The sequence below is a fragment of the Ambystoma mexicanum genome, chromosome 8, assembly GCF_040938575.1.
Source record: "Ambystoma mexicanum isolate Mex_15411 chromosome 8, UKY_AmexF1_1, whole genome shotgun sequence".
NCBI lineage: Eukaryota > Metazoa > Chordata > Amphibia > Caudata > Ambystomatidae > Ambystoma > Ambystoma mexicanum.
The window spans coordinates 1,302,348,584-1,302,369,560 of record NC_090929.1 but is presented as its reverse complement, the minus strand read 5'-3'; the positions used below and the strand labels follow the sequence as shown (position 1 = coordinate 1,302,369,560).

Sequence of the window (20,977 nt, the reverse complement as noted above, 5' to 3'; positions counted from 1 at the left end):
GTATTGGAAAGTGGCGGAAGAAATTTCAGAGGCAGAAGGATTGATCATGAAAAGCAATCAAGTGATACCACTGGTGGGCATGAGAAAAGTAATTCTGTGTAGAGCCCACTCAGGGCTTCTAGGGAACACCATGATGCTGCGACGAGTGAGGGAGGCATACTGGTGTCCCGCCATGGACAAGAAATCTATGCAATGATAGAGAGATGCCACTGTTGGGTGTCCTGAACCACGTTTGGACTATTATGCTGCAACATTTGGTGCTGTGGGCTTAGAAAATCCAAGATGGCCGAAAAAGCCCACATTGCGCCAGAATCCAGGTAAACCGCGCAGTTCTGGCGCACACCAAAATGTTCCCCTGACCTGCCACCCACCAGTGCGAGCATGATGGGCCAGGAGTGCCATGGGTGAAATGTGTGCCAAAGGAAAAATAGCAGTGCCGGTTGGCTCAAAAAACACTTAGAAATCACCTTTGTTTCTCTGAAATGCAAGCTAAAAATGCCTATTTTAAACATTGCAAGATGTTCAAAAATCTCAATGAACACCAGCAAACATTTGGCAGAAGGTAGACTTGTGTGCATACAAAATCTGGACAGAGAAAGAGCCCAAAATAATGTTCATAATGAAACTGGCTGAGCTGTGGATGTTAGCAGCTGAAGTGAAATTGGACTTAAAGCCACTAAAATCGAATTGTTTAAAATAAATGAGTGACCTACTGTTGAGTGTCACATAGTTTGCAACTGTTAAATGTCATAGTTTTGAACTTAGAATCAGCATTCTAGCTGCTTGTGTAAAAATTGTAAGTTTGATTTGGATGAAGAAAAACTGGGAACAAAAGTGACATTTAGCTGAAGCCTGGCTTAAAGAGATTGAATTCTGCCTGGCAACTACCCCCGACAGGAGTTGAAACTTGCTCAGCCACTCTTCCCAGGTCTTGCCTGCATTCTCCTGCCCTCACCAAAGGGAGATGACACCTCTCTGATTGGATTAGGGGGAGGAGCAGCTGGGGACTGCAGGAAACTGAATAATGAGCCTTCCTTGGCTCAGGCAAATGTTAATTTAGGGGGGTTCGTAAATGGCTTCCCCTTGAGAGAAATGGGGAGGGCAGTGCCTCTGTGAGCAACTTGAGTTGGAGGAAGTAAACAAACCAGAAATTCCACCATGTGCTTTGGGAAAACACACCCCTCTGGGCCAGAGCATCATTTTTTTTAAAAGATGGATAATTCATAGTACGGGCTTGTCAAAATTATATAATTAATATCATTATTCTTGTGATTTTTCTGTGCACATTTTAAGAGGTGTTAGAACTCTGTACCATGTTCTGAGGCAAAACCCCATGAATTATGGAGATTTCAGACACGGGGTTCACGCTAGAAAAATGAAAATTTACTGGAATATGTGTAGAAAGGCGGTGTGCATCTGTGTCATTTTTGGTACAAATCCAATATTGGTAAACCAACCAAAAAGCGCAAAATGTTGTCATTTCTTAATCCAAGCTCTTAGAAACATCAGAGTTGGAACCAAAATTACCTTATGTGATATATGATGTGTATATGTAATGTCAACCACTTGTGTAGTGAATTTTCACTAGTTATGAAAATGATTTTCTAAGGTAAAAGCAAAGGGGAGTGTTCTTTCTGTATGTCATAAAGATGACACCTGATGACTCACTGCTCCCTTCTCAAATCAGGTCAAAGAGAAATCCTTGACCTATCAAATCATGAGTGGGTTGGGCACAGAAAGTTAGCATCCACACCCATTTTCAAAAGACATAAAAAGAGCCACTGGAAGCCAGACAGGGACATTCATTTTCCAACCTTCAACTGAATCTCTGCGCAGCACTCTGACGGAGAACTCCACAATCCAGAACTCCAGGGATCCAGAACTTCACTCCATAACTTAAAGCAGAGAGGCCTGGACCACCAGCTAAATCCTTTTTCAGCAGGCCTTCAGAATCCAGCAATCCAACCAAACTATTCTACAGCCGGGCGAGCTGTTGGATTCTTTGCCAAGAACTTTGCCAGAACCGGTAGCAGACCCAGAAAGCAGTGCTGTATCCAGAGAGACCAGACCAGATCGCTGTGAGCAGAACCAGAGATCCAGACCAGCAGAGCAGAGCTGACCCAGATAGCTGTGACTTCAGAACCAACCGCCTGGAGTCCAGTCCCAACCTGACCAGACCCTGACGGCCTATTGCTGAAATTCGTTTGCAACCTGACAATCATTCATAGAGCATTGCTAAAGTGATCCTGAACTAATTTAAAGTAGCTATCACCCACCCTGAATCTCTTATAGGGAATTAAAAACCATTTTTAGCATATTTTACTTCATTGCCACCACATTTAAAAGGATACCAAGTACCGTGCAAGTACCGCTTGGCCGCTGTCTGCTGCTGCTCATTCCTCTTTGGATTTTTCCTCTTTGGATCTCAGAAGGACTTCGGATACCAGCAGGTGAACATCTCATATATATGGACTAAAAGACATTATTATATGAACCAAGTTCCTCACAGCTATTTTATTTTGTTTGTTTAGGCTGTGCGACAACCTTTCACACACCCCTTTGGAGGCGTGTATTTATTCAAACTTTCGCGCGCACCGCGCGCGCGCACCATACCAAGTACCGTGCAAGTACCGCTTGGCCGCTTAGCCGCGAAGCCGCGACGGCGCGGCGACATATTTTGTGCTTAATTTAATCTAATTTATTCATTTTTTATTTTCATTTTAAACAAATTTTATTTGCTTTGTTTATTCAAGTTTGGCACATCATAATGTTATGTTCTGTTTGCTTTGTCAATCATGATATACAACATCTGTGACTAGCAGTATTATTACACACGTAGTTTTGAGAAAACCACCACTTGGCCCTGCCGCTTTTGAAGCCAATTTTCTTTTCATGCGTTCATATACCTTGAAAACAAATATGCCCGAGGTACTTGACTTACCACTTACTCCTGCAAATAATATTTCCAAAACTACTGACCAAGTCAAACGCATGGCCACTCGACAAAGCATAACACTCACACCAGCGCCCAAAACATCTTTATCGAAGCATGACATTCGTTCTTTCTGTGCACAGTCTACAAGTCATGCTCAGGCCTCTGTTTCGGCCTTGGAGCCGTTACAAAAGACTTTAAATAATACCTCCCTTCTTTCAAAGCACGCACAGCCATTACAATCTCTGCCTTTGCAAAATGAGGAACAGTGCGTGTCAGACAACACCATTTTGCAAACCATTAAATCTCTGATCATTAATTTAAAACAACATGCACCTTTACCATCTGTGGCGGAAGAAGAAGACCATAATGAAGTGTTTCTCAACACACCATCAGGTGCCACCAATATGATTCAGAACTCATCTGTGGTGTCAAATACACAGGACTACCGAGCACCGTGTTCAATAGACTCTAGTGTTTCTTCAGTAGCCTCTTTTATTCAACCTACTCCTCGACGACGTTTAATTTCTCCTGAACATCCGACAACTTCGTCAATCTCTACCAATAACGGCCTCTTAGAGATCACCCTCACAGCGGTAAACACTACAATTAAAAGCTTATACAAAATGTTCGAAACACTTGAACAAAAAATCAATCATCAATCAAAGCAAATTGAAAAAATTGCAACGTGGATACAATTCCACCCTTATATGAATCAGCCTAAACCAAACAATAACACAGAGGATGTGCATTCACAAGCAATTCTAATTGAGGATGAAATCCAAGAAACTGCAGTTCCTGCTATACCTGGAATCATTCGGCCGGTGGAGAGTATTAATCTCACCAACCACGACCCGAATGCATCATGGATTAGTGTCGATAAAACACTCATAAGCCCACATCCGATGACCTCAGCGACTTATGATGTCTTTAAAAAACAAGCCCAGCAGGGCCCTCCTACAAGACTTCTCATTGCAAGATCACGTCATACAATACAAAAATCAAGACGAATGATGAAAGCAAAAGCACGCCTAGTGATGAATGATACCACCCAAAAGAAAGCTCCTATAAACATTCAAGTGAGTTCCACTACTCAACAAGCAGAAACAATAACTCAAACCAGCGCGATACCAAATGGGCATCAAGTACCAACAGCAGCTAGTATGATTTATGCTCCAAAACCAGATACCAAATCCTCAGGCGACACTCTGACAGCTACTTCTGCGACTCAGACGCGATTACCTCACCCACCCTCACACTCACCTTTGAACGCATTGATCGCTTTATCTGAAGAAGCTGAAGAGACCAGAGTGAATACCGCTTCTACCTCTAAAAATCAGCCGTTACACCTTGTCACAGCTGCTTCCTCATCATCATCACTTACAAAATCATCTTTCAGTATGAGCTCTGATCGAAACTACATCTCTGAACGAGCTGAGGAAATTAAAGCAGCAGTAGACGAGTACTTACAGCATCGCTTACAATGTTCTAATATCAATCACCCTGAACAAACGGCAAATTGGGAATCGCATTCACAAATACAGGATGAAAATCATCCCATAGAAAAAAACTGGCCACATGTAATCCATTCGAATCACCAATCAACAGGACAACGATCTACCTTAGCTAATGAAATCCAAAATAAGAAGACAATCCATTTTGCAATTCCTGAACAACCAATAAAAAAGACTCTGACAGTACCTCTAAAAAAAGAAATCAAGAAGAATAAATTTCATGATTTCCATACTCTTATCCTGAAATGTCGCAATGCTCCACATGCACAATATGACTTGTCTAGAACAAGTGTTCTCAACATATTCAGCGAACTTCCAGCCCTGGAAGATATCTCATCATCTGACATTGATCAAGTGGAGTTTCTGTGCGATAGTAACCTCTCAATTGTCCGCTTTTGGATTAGATCTGGTCTAGTGCTGAACACCCTATGGCGAACAAAAATGGCCCTATTTGATATGGGATTCCTATTGGCTCTAGACCCTGAAAGAAGCCCCAACGAACAACAAGAGCAAAAATCAAACCAAAAACAATATACACAGACCAACCAACGACAAGAAGCATGTACATGCGCCTTTTGCAACTTATCAGCCAAAACATAACCATTATTGAGCGCGTCTAAACAAAATGTTACTTTGATTTCATGGAACTCCAGAGGTTATCGGCATTTGCTGAATCAAGAACAGAACTATATAAACGACTTTGACATAGTAGCACTTCAAGAAACATGGATGATACAAACCCCTATATGGGATGAGCATACTGTGGTACTTCTTCCAGCAATTACCTCTACAAAAGTTCGACCCATGGCAGGCTTATTGGTGGCTGTTAGAACTACATCAGGCCTCAAACTCCATGCATGGGCTTCCCCAAATAACTTTATGCAATTAGTCAAAATTTCGAGAGGCTCTGTACACATTGCATTAATTAACTTGTATCGCAATCCTGCAGCAATTCATGAAAAAACTTTTTATAAAGATCTTTCCAATCTCTTGGAAATAATTTCGAAAACCTCGGATATTTCGACTACCATACTTGCCGGTGATTTCAATTTACATGACATGTCTACATCTAAAAAAAACCTGTCGCCAGATATCATTACAGCTCAAAATTTTATGATGGAGTGGAATTTATTTATTGCGAATGGCTCCCTTCCAGGTGATATACCATCTCGACCCACGTGGCACAGAGGCAAATCTACAAGTACCATCGACTACCTATTTCTTTCTGAAGATTTATTCATGAAGGCTCAAAAATTTGAAATCATTCAACAATCAACAAGTGATCACAATATGCTCCTGCTGACTTGGCCATGGATGGAATCCCAAGAAGATCCACAACACCGAATGATGCCAAACTTACAAATTAATAATGCTAAAACAAGATTTAAATGGACCCAAGCCAAACTAACAGCAATGGAAAGAGAATTACAAGCGCAGATAAACTCCCCTACGTTTCAATCTTACCCAACAGTCCTGAACATGTTCAATGAGGCGCGTCATATGCATCTCATTTCTTCGAACAAAAAAAACAAGCATGTCTATGATCATCAATTACAGAAGGTGAAATCTGTGTATAGAAAAGATCTAAGACTGATGCGATCTCTACCTATAGATCAACAACAACGAGCGAAAAGAAGCTTAAAATGCAAATATAAAAATTGGATACGTGGTCACAAAGCCTTTATGTTTCAAAAAGATAGTGAAAATTTTATGAAGTTAACTCGAACCAAAAACACAGCTCAAATATGGTCCCTTTTGAATGACACAGTTGTCCACCGACAAGTCGACACACAACTAAATGGTGTGGCAGAGAGGGAATGGATAAAACATTTCTCCGAATGATATTACGATGAAAACTTTGAACATTACCAATATGTAACACCAAATACTGCACCTTGGAATCTCGATATTTCCATAGAAATTATCGAAGACTTCATAACTAAGGCCTCTTCATCTCGAGCTGCGGGACCCGATGGTCTGACAAACCAAATGATGAAAGAATATCCACATGTGTGGGCTAGAATCCTAAACAAAATATTCCAACAGATTCTAAACAAAAAATCTATACCTGCATCATGGCGCACATCATTAATAGTCCCAATTTTCAAAAATGGAAATCGTGAGGCCCCTTCTAACTACCGTCCCATTGCCCTTCTGGACACCCCGAGCAAAATCTTTTGTTGATTTGTTTTGCGAGATTTCAATCAATGGACTTTGGAGACCCAACATCGAGACCCAAATCAAACGGGCTTTGTATCAGGCATGGGAACTGCTGTCAACCTAATTACATTACATGCCCTAAAAAAACAAGCACATTATACCAAGACGCCTATATATTTCGCATTTATTGATTTACAGGCAGCGTTCGACTCTATCCCTCGAGGCAAACTCATTGATAAGCTCATTGATGAAAAATGCCCTTCCACCCTAATTGATATTATTCATGCGTTACATTTTGAAACATCAATACGTATTAGACTGTCAATAATGGGTTTACTGTCTGCTTCTATTAGAACATCTAAAGGGTTAAAACAAGGCTGTCTATTAGCATCCGCCTTGTTTAATTTCTACATTCAAAATATAAAAAAGTTTTTCAGAGAAATATCATCAGATTCTCCTAAGCTAAATAATGTGATTATACAAGCCCTTTGGTATGCGGACGATCTCGTCCTTATATCAAAAACGCCTAGTGGCCTACAAAAACTCTTGACAGCTTTGTCTCGATATTTTGACTTAAATGAACTCATCATAAACTTAAAAAAATCACAAGTAGTACAATACATTCCAAAAATCTCTTTGAGTAATAGAATGAACTGGCAAATCAAAGATGTTAAACTTGATATTGTTAATAACTACAAGTACCTAGGATTGGCTTTTGATGATGTCCCTAACATAGACACTCAAAAACATATCGTTATAAATAAGGTGATCCCAGCCATATCGCAAACCAAAATAATTCTGTTTAAATTTGGCAAATTCTCAATAGCCCCGGCAATTCAGTATTGGCGACAAAAAGTCACGCCTACACTTCTCTACGGACTTGAAACTAGAACATTTATTGAAAATTCATTCTTTGAAAAAATTGAAGCTAAGTATTGGCGACACTCATTAAGAGTCCCGATATGTATACCCGGATCCTGGTTGCGATATGAACTCGGACTCACCTCTTTACATGCCAGATACCACTGGCAATTATGTGCGCTTTTCAGAAAATGTATTGTTTATGATAAGAATAACACCTTGTTGACAACTATAGCAGAGTATATGTTCCATTCTAAACATCGATTTGCTCAAGAATGGACGAAGAACGTAATTTTAATATTGGCTAAGGCAGAAACTACTCTTGAAATGTTGATTAACAATCCGAATCATGTCAAAAAAAAGATCTTTATACAAGATTGGATAACTACTCGAGCCAACTGTCTCTCATATAAACATTTCAATGCGCAAGCATTCTTGGACAAAAAAATGGGAATAACTGCGACCTACCTGCTTAAAGCTCCAAATCCTAAAATACGATCAGCGATCCTGCGTCTGCGCCTGAATTTGTGGCCTACACGAGATATTCAAGCGCAGAGAAAACAGTTAAATCTGGAAAGGAACTACTGTCGATTTTGTTCTAATACTTCTATTCGAGAGACCCTCGAGCACCTTGTCATGAAATGCACCGCGCTATGTAGATTGAGAGAGATACACTATGCCAATCATTTGCTTTATATGTCTTATGTATTACCAGAACATAGATGGTTAACAATACTTACAACTGAAAATATGAGCCTATATATAGCGACAATCAACTTTTTAAATGCTTTGAAATTAGAAGAAGGACCTATGCACATTGCAATATAACATGAAGAAACTAAGTCTCCTAGGAGGACTTAGGAACTAGTGTGAAGTTTACTATGTTATACTATGTTAGGTCATGTGATGATTCACATACATTTGCTGTGTTTTCATGTTTTAATGTTTTAAATTGGCTAAGTATAAGTATAAGTCCAAAGATAAGTATCACATGTGTGTGTAATTTGGTGATTTTGTGTTTCGTCACATCATACATCCTACGAATGCTTAATTATTTGGAAATCTGGTGAAAATGAATCAAGTATTTGTTAACCTCTTTTAACAACCTGTTCAAAAAAATGTTATTCTTGTTCTTTCTTTTTAAAAATTTGAAAAGTTGAGTAATCAGCTAAATCAATAAAAAAAAAAAAAAAAAAAAAAAAAAAAAAAAAAAGGATTTTGCCTGTGTTTTAAAATCATCTCTGTGATCTAAGCTTGCTAGGGGGGAACTGAACTACATTTGATTGTATTCCTGAGAACTGTGTGCTTTACTTCCATCTCCTTATATTGCATAGGAGGGAGTGAATTGTCAGAGAAAAAGTGATCATATTATCTTTTGCTGAAATCATATCAAGTTTATTTGTGTACTGCCTTTTATTCAACTTTGCATCTCCTTGAAACCATAAAGCATTCCCAGCTACCTTGTTCTTTCCATACCAACTCCTAAGTAATAAAATAAGTGTGCTAGTGTAAGATTATCCATTGTTGATCAACATCATATTCTTAAGTGTGATATCAAATATAAATTTATTATAAAAGTGTGATATATATATTGTTAAATTTTCAATAAATCTTTTAATTTGCAAAACAAACCTACTTCTTGGCTCAGTGGGGTCAGGGGGATTCTAAGAGAGGGGCGTTATACAAGAGTTCATCATCCAGATTATAACTTGTCATAAAAATATATAAATAAGGCCTTCCCTTGGGCGTCCCAGACGAGGCACTGACTTAGTGGGATTGCTTGATTGGAGTCATTAACACCACGAGTGTCTCAACTATGACAAGCGCTTGAGGACCAGGCAAGCTACGATGACTCCCACAGAGATCCCTGAAGCAGTGTGGTCTAAAGTGGGGTTAGATTTTATCAGACCGTTGGAGGCAATAACACCCGAGCATTGGCGGACTACCTGTCGAAGTTGGTAGAGGCAGAATATGTCCCCAACATCACAACTGCTATGGTCATAGAAATCCTCACATCCATAATTCAGAGGGAAGGTCTTCCCAAAGAGCCAGCCACAGACAATGGAGTACGGCTACATAAATCAGAGAAAAGCTGCACTGTACCAACCACAAGCCAATGGACTTGTAAATAGAGCCAATAGGTTCATTAAAGGAGCGATCCAACTAGCAACCGCATCAGGTATGGATCTCCTGAAAACAGTGAAGGAGGCCATTGTGGCACACAGGTTAACTCCCAATGGCATCATGCTAATTTCACAATTTTGCATGTTGAGAGGGAGGAGAGGGGCGTCCACACTGGTGCCACCATGGTTGGCTAGAGTAAGAGAGGATGATGAAGTAGATATGACTGAAGTGGTGTGGAGGCTGGAAAACCACAAAGCATGCATGAAAAGATGGAGCGATCAAAGGAGAACGACCTATGGTCTTGAGGTCAAGGAAGGAGACTGGATCAAAATACAACTACCAGGCAAGGACCAAATGACAGGTTTGAAGGTCAGTCGAGTAATAAGGGTTATCCATAGAGGGACAAACCATGTCCGCACGAGGATGGCCGCCTGTGGAACATGGAGCGTGAAGTAATGTTCGAGAATCATCGCGAAGCAGAAAGGGCACAATAGGAACCCCACCCCTGCAAAAGCCCTGATAGGGAGGTTACCCAAGAACAAGAACTAGAAGCTATAGCAGGAGAGACTATGGAGGAAGGAACGGAAGGAGACGTAACGGAAGCCTCCTATGAAGCAAGTCAGAAACTAGACACAAGTAGCAGGAAAGAAGATCGTCTGAGAAGGGAGCACAAAAGACTAGTGAAGTATAATGACTATGTTATGTGATAAGCTTTGCTGTGCTACCAACGGGAGGTGTGTTGGGATCTTGTCGCGCCAACCCAGAAGAGTCTGGTGAAAAGAGTGCAAAGCGGGGATCTCACGGAGCAGAGGACACTGAGCAGGTCGAGCTCCCGGCGCTCCTTTTGATAGAGGGAATAAACTGATTTCAGGGACTTGACAGCGCTGCATCATCCTGCACAGTTGAAGGCCAGCTGCCCATAGACTATTGCTGCTCATGTTCCTATGCCCGTAATTGCTGGTATTGGTTTAAAAATAAAGAGTTAAGCTGGAAACTCTGAAGCTTCCCACCCATTATTACACAACAGCCTTTTCACAAGTTACTCCTACAGTACTCTGGGAATATACTCCACTTGAGGGTTATCCTTGACCATGTCAGAATCATTGACTAGGGCCATATCATCACTCACGTCACTACCAGCTTCATGGTAATTTACCATATTTAGTGCGTTATTTCTAACCAGTCGGACTGCTGAGTGCAACAGCACTGTAAATGAAAAATCATTTTCCATGCCAAGAGATCCACTCTGCCCTGCACCCGCTCTTGCTCGAGTGGTTGAAAGTGTAACAGGAATGTGTGCTATGCATATGTGCTGCTGCCATCAGGTGGGGACTGGGAACCCAAAGAGGCCCTGGAAATAATGTTCAAAGTGGCCCCATGTTACACATTTTCTGAAAGCCCAACTGTTTTCCTGTGAGAAAATGTTGAAATAAAATAGGTACAGGTCTTCTTCAGAACTGGCAAATGTCAAATCTTGTAATAAATAATGTGTACCTGAAATCATTAAGCATTTATGTTTTGTCAAATCATCGTTTGGAACACCAGCTCCCTGGAAACATAGTAAAATAGTTCCACCTGGTCCCCCACTCTATAGGTTATCTATTCTCGCTGCCCAGCAATGGGATTCCTCGAGCACTTACACAGGCGGTGCCCTTTAAGAAATCTTTGTGACGTCGCCAGCACTACCTCTGGCATAGCTCTCAACCATTTGTGTCACAAAGGCGGGTGATAACACCCGATTTTATTTTTGGCGGGTGAGAGGCCCATTGAAATGAATGGGCATGCAGGAGGCTTGGCGGGTGAGTCAGCTGTTTAGAAGGCGGGTGACACCCGCCAAAAGCGTGTGAGTTGAGAGCTATGACCTCTGGAGGGGAGGAAAGAGGATGCCGGTGTCCTCCCTGGATCTGTTCGGGCACGCGCACTGAGAGTTGGGATCAGTCCAGTGAGTGCGTAGACAGCTGAGCGCGGCACCGGTGCTTGCTCTTTTCCCACGGAAGGGTTCTCCTTGGTGCAGCGCAGACTCCGCCCCTCGGTTCTTCCCTCCTCCCCCAGATGAGGAGGAGCAGCAGCTACGACAGGAGAAACTTGCAATGATGAGCAGGGAATGTGCAGGCTGCCGGAGCGGGGAGAACTTTCCTGGTGCTGGGAGGCATCACACGGCTGGGCAAATCTAGGAGGAGGAGGAGCGGCGGCGCAGCCTCTACCTGCAGACATCACGCAGTGGCAAAGCAGCTTCTAGCCTCCGGGACCTGCCGCCACCCGTGGCTCTCGCCGGCCCCAGTTATCGCTCTCTACCCGGAGCATTACGTTTACACAAGCCCCCTGTCCACCCTCCGTCCCTGAAATATCCCTATTGGGTTCTGGCACCACACGAGCTCCCCTACCTCGACCCACAAGTGCTGCTAGCGGAAGGAGCTGCTCCGTGGTGTCTGCAGCTCGGGCGCCGGTGCCTACTGTGTCTGCAGGAGGATGGCGATGAAGGGGGCAGCTGCGGGCACGGGGATGCTGCTGGTGACGGCCAACGTGGGCACGCTCTTCGATGATGTGAGTACCCTGTGGCTCGCCTTGTTTTGCCTCGGCTTATGAGACCCGGAGCTGAATAACGGCTCCTTGACAGCTCCCAGCCTATTGTGCTCTGACTGTGTGCTGGCCATGAAGGGTCAGAGCAGGGGGGTTAGGCGGTGCACGAGAGTGGAAGCAGCTGCTGCGTCCAGGGGGCCTGCGTCTCGCTAGAGAAGCAGGAGGGGAGACTACAGGCGAGCCAGAATGAAACCTAGTGCAAGCGGGGTGGGGGTCGGGGTATTAAACAGGGGAGAATGCAGACTGTAGCGCAGACTCTGTGTGTGTGTGTGTGTGTGTGTAAGTTGAGACCTCGCCAGGTTAAGAGAAGGCGTCCAGGTAAGAGAGAACACGGAGAACCTGTTTCTGTGGGCAAGAGTGTGCAGGGGGAATACAACACACACAAGAGCGCAAGACTAAAGTTATGCATTTATGTATGTGAGTATATTAAAGAGGAAGCACATATTGGACAATGCAGACCGCGTGTGTACAATGTTCGTACAACACGAACGTAGACGAGTAGTACTTGGCGACAGTGTGTATCGTTGACGGCGTCTTGTTAACGGTTAAGTTTGTGTGGAGGCAGTCGAGTTCCAAAACGGTGCATAATGTGGAGATGTATTTTTAGGTAAAGCTTTATCCGAGTGCATTTAATGGCAAAGGTTCAGTCTGGGTAACAGTGTGACTGCTTCCTTTTTAAGGCAGGGAGGACTGCTTCAGTTTTAGCGGGAGTGTATGTTCGTACCACGGGGCCTATCAACACAGAACACGACCTCCTCCTCCCGCTGCACGCCGTTCAGTGAGAGCTGCTCGCGTCAGCGCAGCTTTCGAGAGCGCGTGCCACTGAGAGTAACGGTGTGCAGATGCGCGCAGGAAGATCGTAGTAAATAAGCCGGGGATTCCCGGGGTGATCGCCAGGGGTCCAGTACTTCTATGGAGGCGGAGGAGTGCTTGGTGGAGGAGAATGCATGTGCAAGAAGTGCTGAACGGAGAGCGTGTATGGATGGGGGATCCAAGTGCTTGTGTCTATTTGAGGGAGGGCTGGATGGTTCGAGGTGGATAAGAGAGACCCATTTGCACGCATTACTTGTGCAAGCAGGAAAGTGCCTGATTAGTTGCGTGCCTGTTTGTGGATAATGGTGTTTCAAGTGGAGAAACCTGCATCGTTGCATGTGAGAGTTCTGGGAAACATATGTGCTTGTGTGCAACGGGGAAGAGTGAGTTTAGGGTGAGTGAGGGCTGAGTGTAAAGAAGTCTCTAGGTTTGGAGCAAAAAGCTTGCCTTCGGGATATAGCACTCTATAAGTGTGGGAGGAGAGGATGCATCTGTGTGAGCGAGCGCACTAAAGGTTTTGGGGTGTGTGTGTGTGTGTGTGTGTTTTTGTTACTGTCTTCCGTGTGAAATTGTGCAGGAAAGAGTTCTTAGTTGGTGTGTGGAAGCAAAGCCAAGTGGGGATGTGTTCCTGGCGAGAATCGCTTTTGAGTGAGTGTTCGGGTTAAAAAGTGTGCAGGTGGGTGGTGTCTACAGATCGACAGTTGGCACTCTTGTGTGTGCTCTGTAGAGAAGGCCAGGAGATGTATTTGTATGGCCAAGAGTAACTATTTTTGATGTGTGGTTAGTGTGCCCAGTGGGGAGTACATGTTGTAGCAGGTTCGAGGGCAATATGCAAGGGCCAATTCCTAAAAGTTAAAGTGGGGGCACTGTTCAACAAATGCAATGGGATGTGACGTCACCAGAAATTAGCATATCAAGGGGAAATATGCACATTTCATTAAATTTGCTTTGCATAACCACTCAAATTGCACAGGACGAATGGCATTTGCCTCTCATAAAAAAACACACACACACACAAAGCCCAGAGGAATTTCTTCCTATTAGTGCTTTTGAACGTTGAAAGATGTGCATGTTTTAAACGCCAAGAACCGATACAAATGGTTCCCCCTCGGAATTACAGTACCGCAATGAGACCTTTTAACCTTTTAGTTGTTATTTTTCATCAGGTTCAAGTGTCTGGCCTACAAACCTGAAGACTGTGGTTCAATCCCTGTGGTCGGCTTTAATGCATAAATTCAAGGAGGACATTCAATGTTTATCATTTTAGCTGGGGGCACTGAGTCCACCCTCTGAAAAAGTGGGTGGACTCACCCCCGCGTGTACCCTCGGCTTGAGCCCTGGCAATATGGGGAGCCCATTTGTGTGCTGGCTAGTGCTCTGTAGGGATTGTTAGTTTGTGTTATAAAGTGACATTGTACGGTATATGTGTGATCTCTGGTCAGGGAGGGCCAAGCAAGTAGTGTGCACAGGTTCTGGAGAAGTATTTGGGACGTGTGGTCATAGAACATTGTGGGCTAGACGGAAAGTGTGCTTGGAAACGAGTGTCGGGTTGAGAAGATTGTCGGGGGGGAAAAAAGGCAAGAAGACATATCTTGCTCAGAGGGAAAAGCAAAGCAAAATGGGGGGACTGTTGGGTGGGGTGATATGAAGCCAGGTGAGTGAAGGCTTTTTGACTGCAAACTCGATGAAAAGGAGTGTATGAAAGAGGCCTGGCAATAACGTACGGAAGATAATAAGCGGGTCCAGGCATGCTAGGCAGAGGACGTGGATGACGGAGCAGAGCGCACAAAGAGGCATAGCACACAAGTGTGCAAATGGACACTGGAGCCTGTGTAGTGTGGAGCTGGAGAATGTGTGAAAGGCAGGGTCAGGAGTGAAATATGCGAAAGCTCAGAGTTATGAAACTGTAGTGTCTTGTGGCAGTGGAGTGGAGAGATTGTAGGTGTGCAGAGGGTAAGCACTTCCCACAGATCCCTGTAACGTGACCATGCGACGGAGCCTGGCTGATGGTGATACTGGTGCTTTCGAGCCAATCGTTGGATGAAGCAAGTGTGCATGCCCAGTTTGAGGAGAGCTTTTGGCAGGGTGTTCAGAAGGGATAGTGTGTTTGTGAGGACCGGGTGTCCTTTTGAGGGTGTGGCTTAAGAGAGTGGATACATGCGGAGAGTGGAACAAGAGGCCCTGGCGAGTGGGCAAAGTGGGGACCACTCCTGGGGTAGCTTTCCAAGAGTGAGCCTGGGTGTAAAGGAATGCGAGAGCAGCCTGGACACAGGAAATCATCAGAGAATGTCGTAGAGTGGGAGAGCGCTTGGCCAATTATCACATGGGAAGAAGGGGCAATGCCTGGAAGCTGAGCATGGTGTTGGGGGTGCAAGTCTAGGCAGTTGCATTGCGGGTTTGGGAAGTAGGGAGTATGGGGCAATGTAATGATAGTGTGGATTCATTTGCCTTTGGGGTGTATTGGAAATTAGCCAAGCGCCTATTTGCATAGAGACGCAAGGTTTCTCTGTTGAAACAGTGTTACACAATTGAAATTGAAAGCTACTGGATGCCATAAAATGTCACTCGCCAACACAATCCTACAAATACACACAGAACATCATTTCCTACTCACCATGAGTCAACTATCACTAGCCAATGGCAAGTGTCTAGCGCACATTTTGAGCACTGCATCTGTACATTATATGTAACTTTAAAGTGTTCCATGAGCAGAATTCTACACCGTTCTTCACGGCGAGGTTCGGGGATGGTACGTTTTGTTTCCACGGAATGAACTCCAGGTGCTCTGTGTCCCGGCAGAGTAACATTACGATTTTTCAACTAGTTGCTTTGCGATTGGCGTGTTTAGGAGGAGTCACCGTTCCATCCACTCGTATTGTGCTTTTAGAGGGCATTTTCCTTTTCAAACCCCAGTGATTCCTCTATAAAATGTGGGGAAGTTTCCCTTTAACTGTGAAGTTCTCTAGATAGCGGGTGACTTCTGCCATACGTGTAACGTTAGGCCCGGCGGCAGCTCTCAATTTGCACTGGGCCTACGTGCAAAACTAGCCTTATTTCTGTAATGTCATTTTAAAACAAATTTGTCAAATATTTGTAGATGTTTGTGTTTAAACAAAAAATAAAGTCCAATGCGTTGCTCTTGGGAAATGTTTGCTTATATCTAATATTTGAGAACCACAGACTTGGAATTTGCATATTTAAGATTTCTTACGAATTATATAACCTCTCAATAGAACAGTACTGTCATCGAAGACCACATCTAGTTATGCAATCCTATTTAATTGCACATACTTTTAAGAAATATAATATTTGCTTACACGTATTCTGAAGTATGTGTCGGAGTAGAATAGGCCATTTCAGGTAAGATGCCATTTTGCCATGCGGTCGCCAGGCCTGGAAGTTCAGCTCCAGGTCAGAGGACTGAGTAATGCAAAGTGGTCCCTAAAGCTTTTCTTTTGGGCCAGAACATTCGCTTTATCTTCTGGGGAAGCACTTTTGTATCCATATGAATATATTTTCAACCAAAGGCGCATTATATACCTTTAGGAGATGCATTTCCCCCTCTATAGGGATCAGCAGTGGGATAGTTTGACATCCTTGGAATTGGAGCACTGGGGAATGTTTTTTATTTATATATATATATATATATATATATATATATATATATATATATATATATATATATAAGACTTAAGCTGCGGATGTTGCAGCATATTCGAGCTATTAAAAATGTTGATGCTTCATATCCTATGGCCTTACACTTTAAAGAAGTACATGATGGTAAGCTAGATGGCTTGACATATTTTGGCATTCACACCATAGCCAAACACCCCAGGGGTGGAAATAGAGAACTGGCACTGAGACAGTTGGAAACTAAATGCATTCTTGATCTTGACACGAAGAAACCAAGAGGTCATAATTTGGATGAAGAACTTCATACCTTTCTAGGGACCTAATGACAATATTTATTTTCCCTCTATGATGTTATCAAAAGTTACATTGCTGCTCTTCCCCCTTTTTCTGGCATGTACAAAAAATAAACCCTCTACTCTGGCTCACCTACACCTCGGAAACCTGTACATACCAGTGGTCCTGCTGCTTAACCTCAAGTCCTAAGGGGATGTTTGATTCCGCACTGTTTTAATTTAGGGGCACCCCCCCTTTTTGGGTTTATTATATAGATTACTTTACAGGGCTCATTTGAGTACGTATTCTTTCTCCCTACCCCTAGCACAGCAGAGGATATATTACTGTTTTTAGAAAAGTGATGTATTGTTTTTCATCATGCCTTTTTCTAAATTTGTTTCATGAAAGTGTGCCAAGGTAACATATATAATTGGGTATCCTTTATCCAGTCTCTGTTTTGTTATCTCCTTTCTTTTCTTGCTTTTTTATACATCCCTTTTGCATCAACTAACGATTCTTTGAATTTTAGACCCTCAATTATTATATGCTGTGCAAGTATGTTGCTTTCCACTATGCTGACTGTGTGAAATATTTTTAAAGATCGAATCTCTGGTTTAATGTGTATATTGAAATTAATTTTTTGCTATTTTGCACAAGTCGAATGTTTACGGGCACTATGCACTTTACATTAGGCACTTGGCACTTTATGCAAGACATTCACTTGGCACTTTATAGCAACAAGGCAACCAGCACCCTAGAGATCAGGACTAGTTCATTAGGAACCATGTATTAAGGTTGGCGCAGTCCTATAATTTAGCATAGGGCAATATACTCAACTCTATTCAGTCACACAGCATATGTTAAATTGAGAATTGCGTGTAACATCGTTTGTGTATTTCTTCGCCCATAATGAAATATCATAATGGGTTTTGCGTGAATATTACTATTCCGCATAAGATTGTAAAAGACGGATGTATGTTCTAGCAAGACATTTAGTTATGGCAGTAAAAGGACATACACACATAGGGTGTTGAATGAGCATATATTTTGGAGAGTGCTACTAATAGTGATGTTAGCGAAACGAGAATTATTATATGCATTTTTGGGTTTTAACATGCTCTTAACATGTTTTTTCTCCCATTTGGAACGTGACGCATTCAGCGCTAATTATTCATGTGGTTATGTAAATAATATTATGTGAGATGCTCGTTAATTGTCCATTTCGGTTTAACGACTGAGCAAGTGTTAAATCATGCATGTTTTATAGCTGAGAAAGTGAATTCATATACTAAGTAGCATCTCAAATGTGCTCAAACATTGTGGTAATCACTGAGCTTTTATGTATATTCAAAGATGTCTGCCACCCAGATGCATTTCAACCATAGTGTTTGAAAGGGATACTTTCTATCTGACACAGAGATCAAAGAGACTAAGTACCCTTTTTAAAGTCACCTTGTTTATGTTTGCACTTTCTAACGTGATCAAGCGGTCTGTGTACCGTGAAACGCGTCGTTTTCTGGTCTTTTTTCCTTACGATGTTGACATAAAGAATAAAGCATTGTCAGTCTGGATTAACATTGGTGTGCTTCTACCTCTTTGTAGAGAGCTATTCAGGCCTTCTCTACTGTTCTTGGGAGTGCATTTCCGTCGACTTTTTTCCCGGTTCTATCCTGGATCTGGGAATTGGTTTTTTTCTTCAAATATATATATATATATATATATATATATATATTTTTTTTTCTCCAGATGCCATCATTATCATGGCGGGTATTCAGAATCTTGCAAAAACCCTAGTTGAGTAGAACAGGACATTTTCATTTACATTTCCCAAACACACACGCCACAGCACCACCCAGTAGCCATCCCTGGAAATTCCCCTCCAGTTGAGCGCCACCGGGCAATACCGCGGATTTGCAAGCCTTAGCTTACAGATACTTTGCCCTGTTCTTATTGCATCCCTTTTCAATTGCCTACATTCCATTGTTTTCATGTTCATATAATATAACACTTACATTTTTCAATTTACGTTTGTTTTTGTAGATGTAGACAAAGAATGTTGTTTTGTTGGGGCATAGCAATATGTAAAATCAGATTCTAAAATGTCCTTTTTTCAATGCTTGTGGTGTAGGCTAGTGGGATTCACCGATTTTGCAATGGTCAACCTTCCATCACTGCCACCTAAGGCAGGGTTCTTCTTACCCCTGGGAACTCGTGCTGGCATCATGGTTTCCCAGCAGTGCCATACTGGGCATCACACGTGCTCCTGCCACCACCGTACCAAGAGGGAGGTGGGTGAGGGGGTTGACTGGATAGATGGAAGACTGGTTTGGGCATTCATGAATTTCAAAGCAGCCTGGATGTCCAATGGGTTGCAAAGAGTTGAGTCACTCAGCTTGCGTTACTCCGTTCTCAAACCCTTCACAACTTTAACCTATCAGTTTGGTCTGCCAGACAGTTCCGTGGGACCAAATAGGTTTTAAAATTTTATATTGCAAGGGTATTCAACAGTTAGATGTTCTAGACCTTCGTTTAATTGTATCCAACACAGTTTAAGCACTACTCTCATTGCTTCTATGGCACAATGAACCATTCACTGGGCAATGCCGCAGCTCTAGGCAGCTACCATCTGCCATTCTGCGTGTGGAATTTTCAGATCACGCTACTCAGTAGTAGAAGTGTACCAAAAAAATGAGTGGTACTGTGGTCTCGGCATGGGAGAGGGTAGGTGGAAGCATGGTGCAACATGTAACAAGGTGTTGCGGCTGGGGCGTTGCAATAGTGTGAGTGACTAGTAACTAAGACTCCTCTCACAACGTTACCCTTGCACATGGACAAATCCTCTGTATAGAATGGTGACTATAGCTGTAAAAAGTAGAGGAATGGTAAAAGGAAATAAATACAAGGAGTGGAAACCGCTCAGGACTGTACCTGCTCACTGGCGCTACTTGGCATCAAACATCTCTCTAGCAGTGAGATCGGCACACGTTGGCTAGCATGAATACAGCTGTGCTTGCGCTAATTCTAGAATTGTCCATCACAGTCCCTTGGTGGATACGATTGTTGTTTTGCCATGCAGTGCCCAGAGACTTTTGCCCCAACGTTTGGAAAGCCATGTTCTTCAAATGTTCACGGAAGCGGAGCAAGGCTTTTTTTTGTTCTCCCCATCTGGTGCCCTGGTGTAGGATTGCTTGATGTGGTAAAATAGACAATGTAAAGATTGGTGCGAGTCCCTTCTGCATTGTCTGAAGATCTGCTAAGGGTAGTTCAGATGTCCTGCGATGCTCTGCAAACCGAGACCTTTTTAAAATACTCTCTCTCGTTGTGATTTGGAATTTTAAAGTTATTTCATGTCCCCCACGTTTATTGTAACGCACCGCTCTTCTGTGTAAACCTACAAATGGATGAGAGCTGAGTAGAGGGATTGATGTATGTGACCAATGCTTCTAAGCACCTACGAATTGCCTGCACATGCATTGCAACCATGGAGATTTATTTACCTTAGCGCTGACCTATTTCTCATCCTGTGGTTAGTCATGTACAGTTTATCCATTTGATCCATTTCAAGCCCTCGCTAAAACATGTGTATCATCTTAAGTTCTGTGATTTCTGTGGTTTTGTTTCAATTGTCCTAGACGTGTTATGAGTCTCACACCACGGTTGTGCATAATGGAAATTAGCACCTGGTAGTTGTGTCCTTGGATTGGTAGGTAGAAACCCCTGGCTTGTTAGAACCCTTGTGGCTTTTTTTTAATAATTAAATTGGGGTTAAAAAAAATGTTTAGGTAGTGAAAAATTAAGACCCAGTGCTAATGGGAGTATTTTATTTGAGTAAAATATGTTTGAACTCTAAAACAGACATATCTTTGTAATATTTCTTTGTACCTAGTTATTCATGCACATTAAAATAAATGTTTACCTCTTCAGTCAGGCAGTAATAATAGTATTTTTTTTTTCCTCCGTCACTGTGTCTACTACTGGTCCAGACTTAACCATGGAGCAGTGTGGGTGAAAGCAGGGGTCAGTTGCCTTATGTGTCAGAGGGTAATCCTTTATTTTGCAAGGTGCCACCTTTCGTTTACCAGGATGG

At 42.7% G+C, this 20,977-nt stretch overlaps 1 protein-coding gene across 2 annotated transcripts in view; it reads left to right on the top strand.

The window, feature by feature from the left end:
- Nucleotides 1–11,533: 11,533 nt before the first annotated feature.
- The window catches only part of INPP5A (inositol polyphosphate-5-phosphatase A), a 3,154,590-nt gene continuing 3,145,146 nt past the window's right edge, over nt 11,534–20,977 (top strand). For both annotated transcript variants that reach the window (XM_069611412.1, XM_069611413.1), the window contains exon 1: nt 11,534–12,135. In XM_069611412.1, coding sequence (XP_069467513.1) covers nt 12,061–12,135 — 75 coding nt within the window. In that variant the 5' untranslated portion in view covers nt 11,534–12,060. The remainder of the gene's footprint in view (nt 12,136–20,977) is intronic.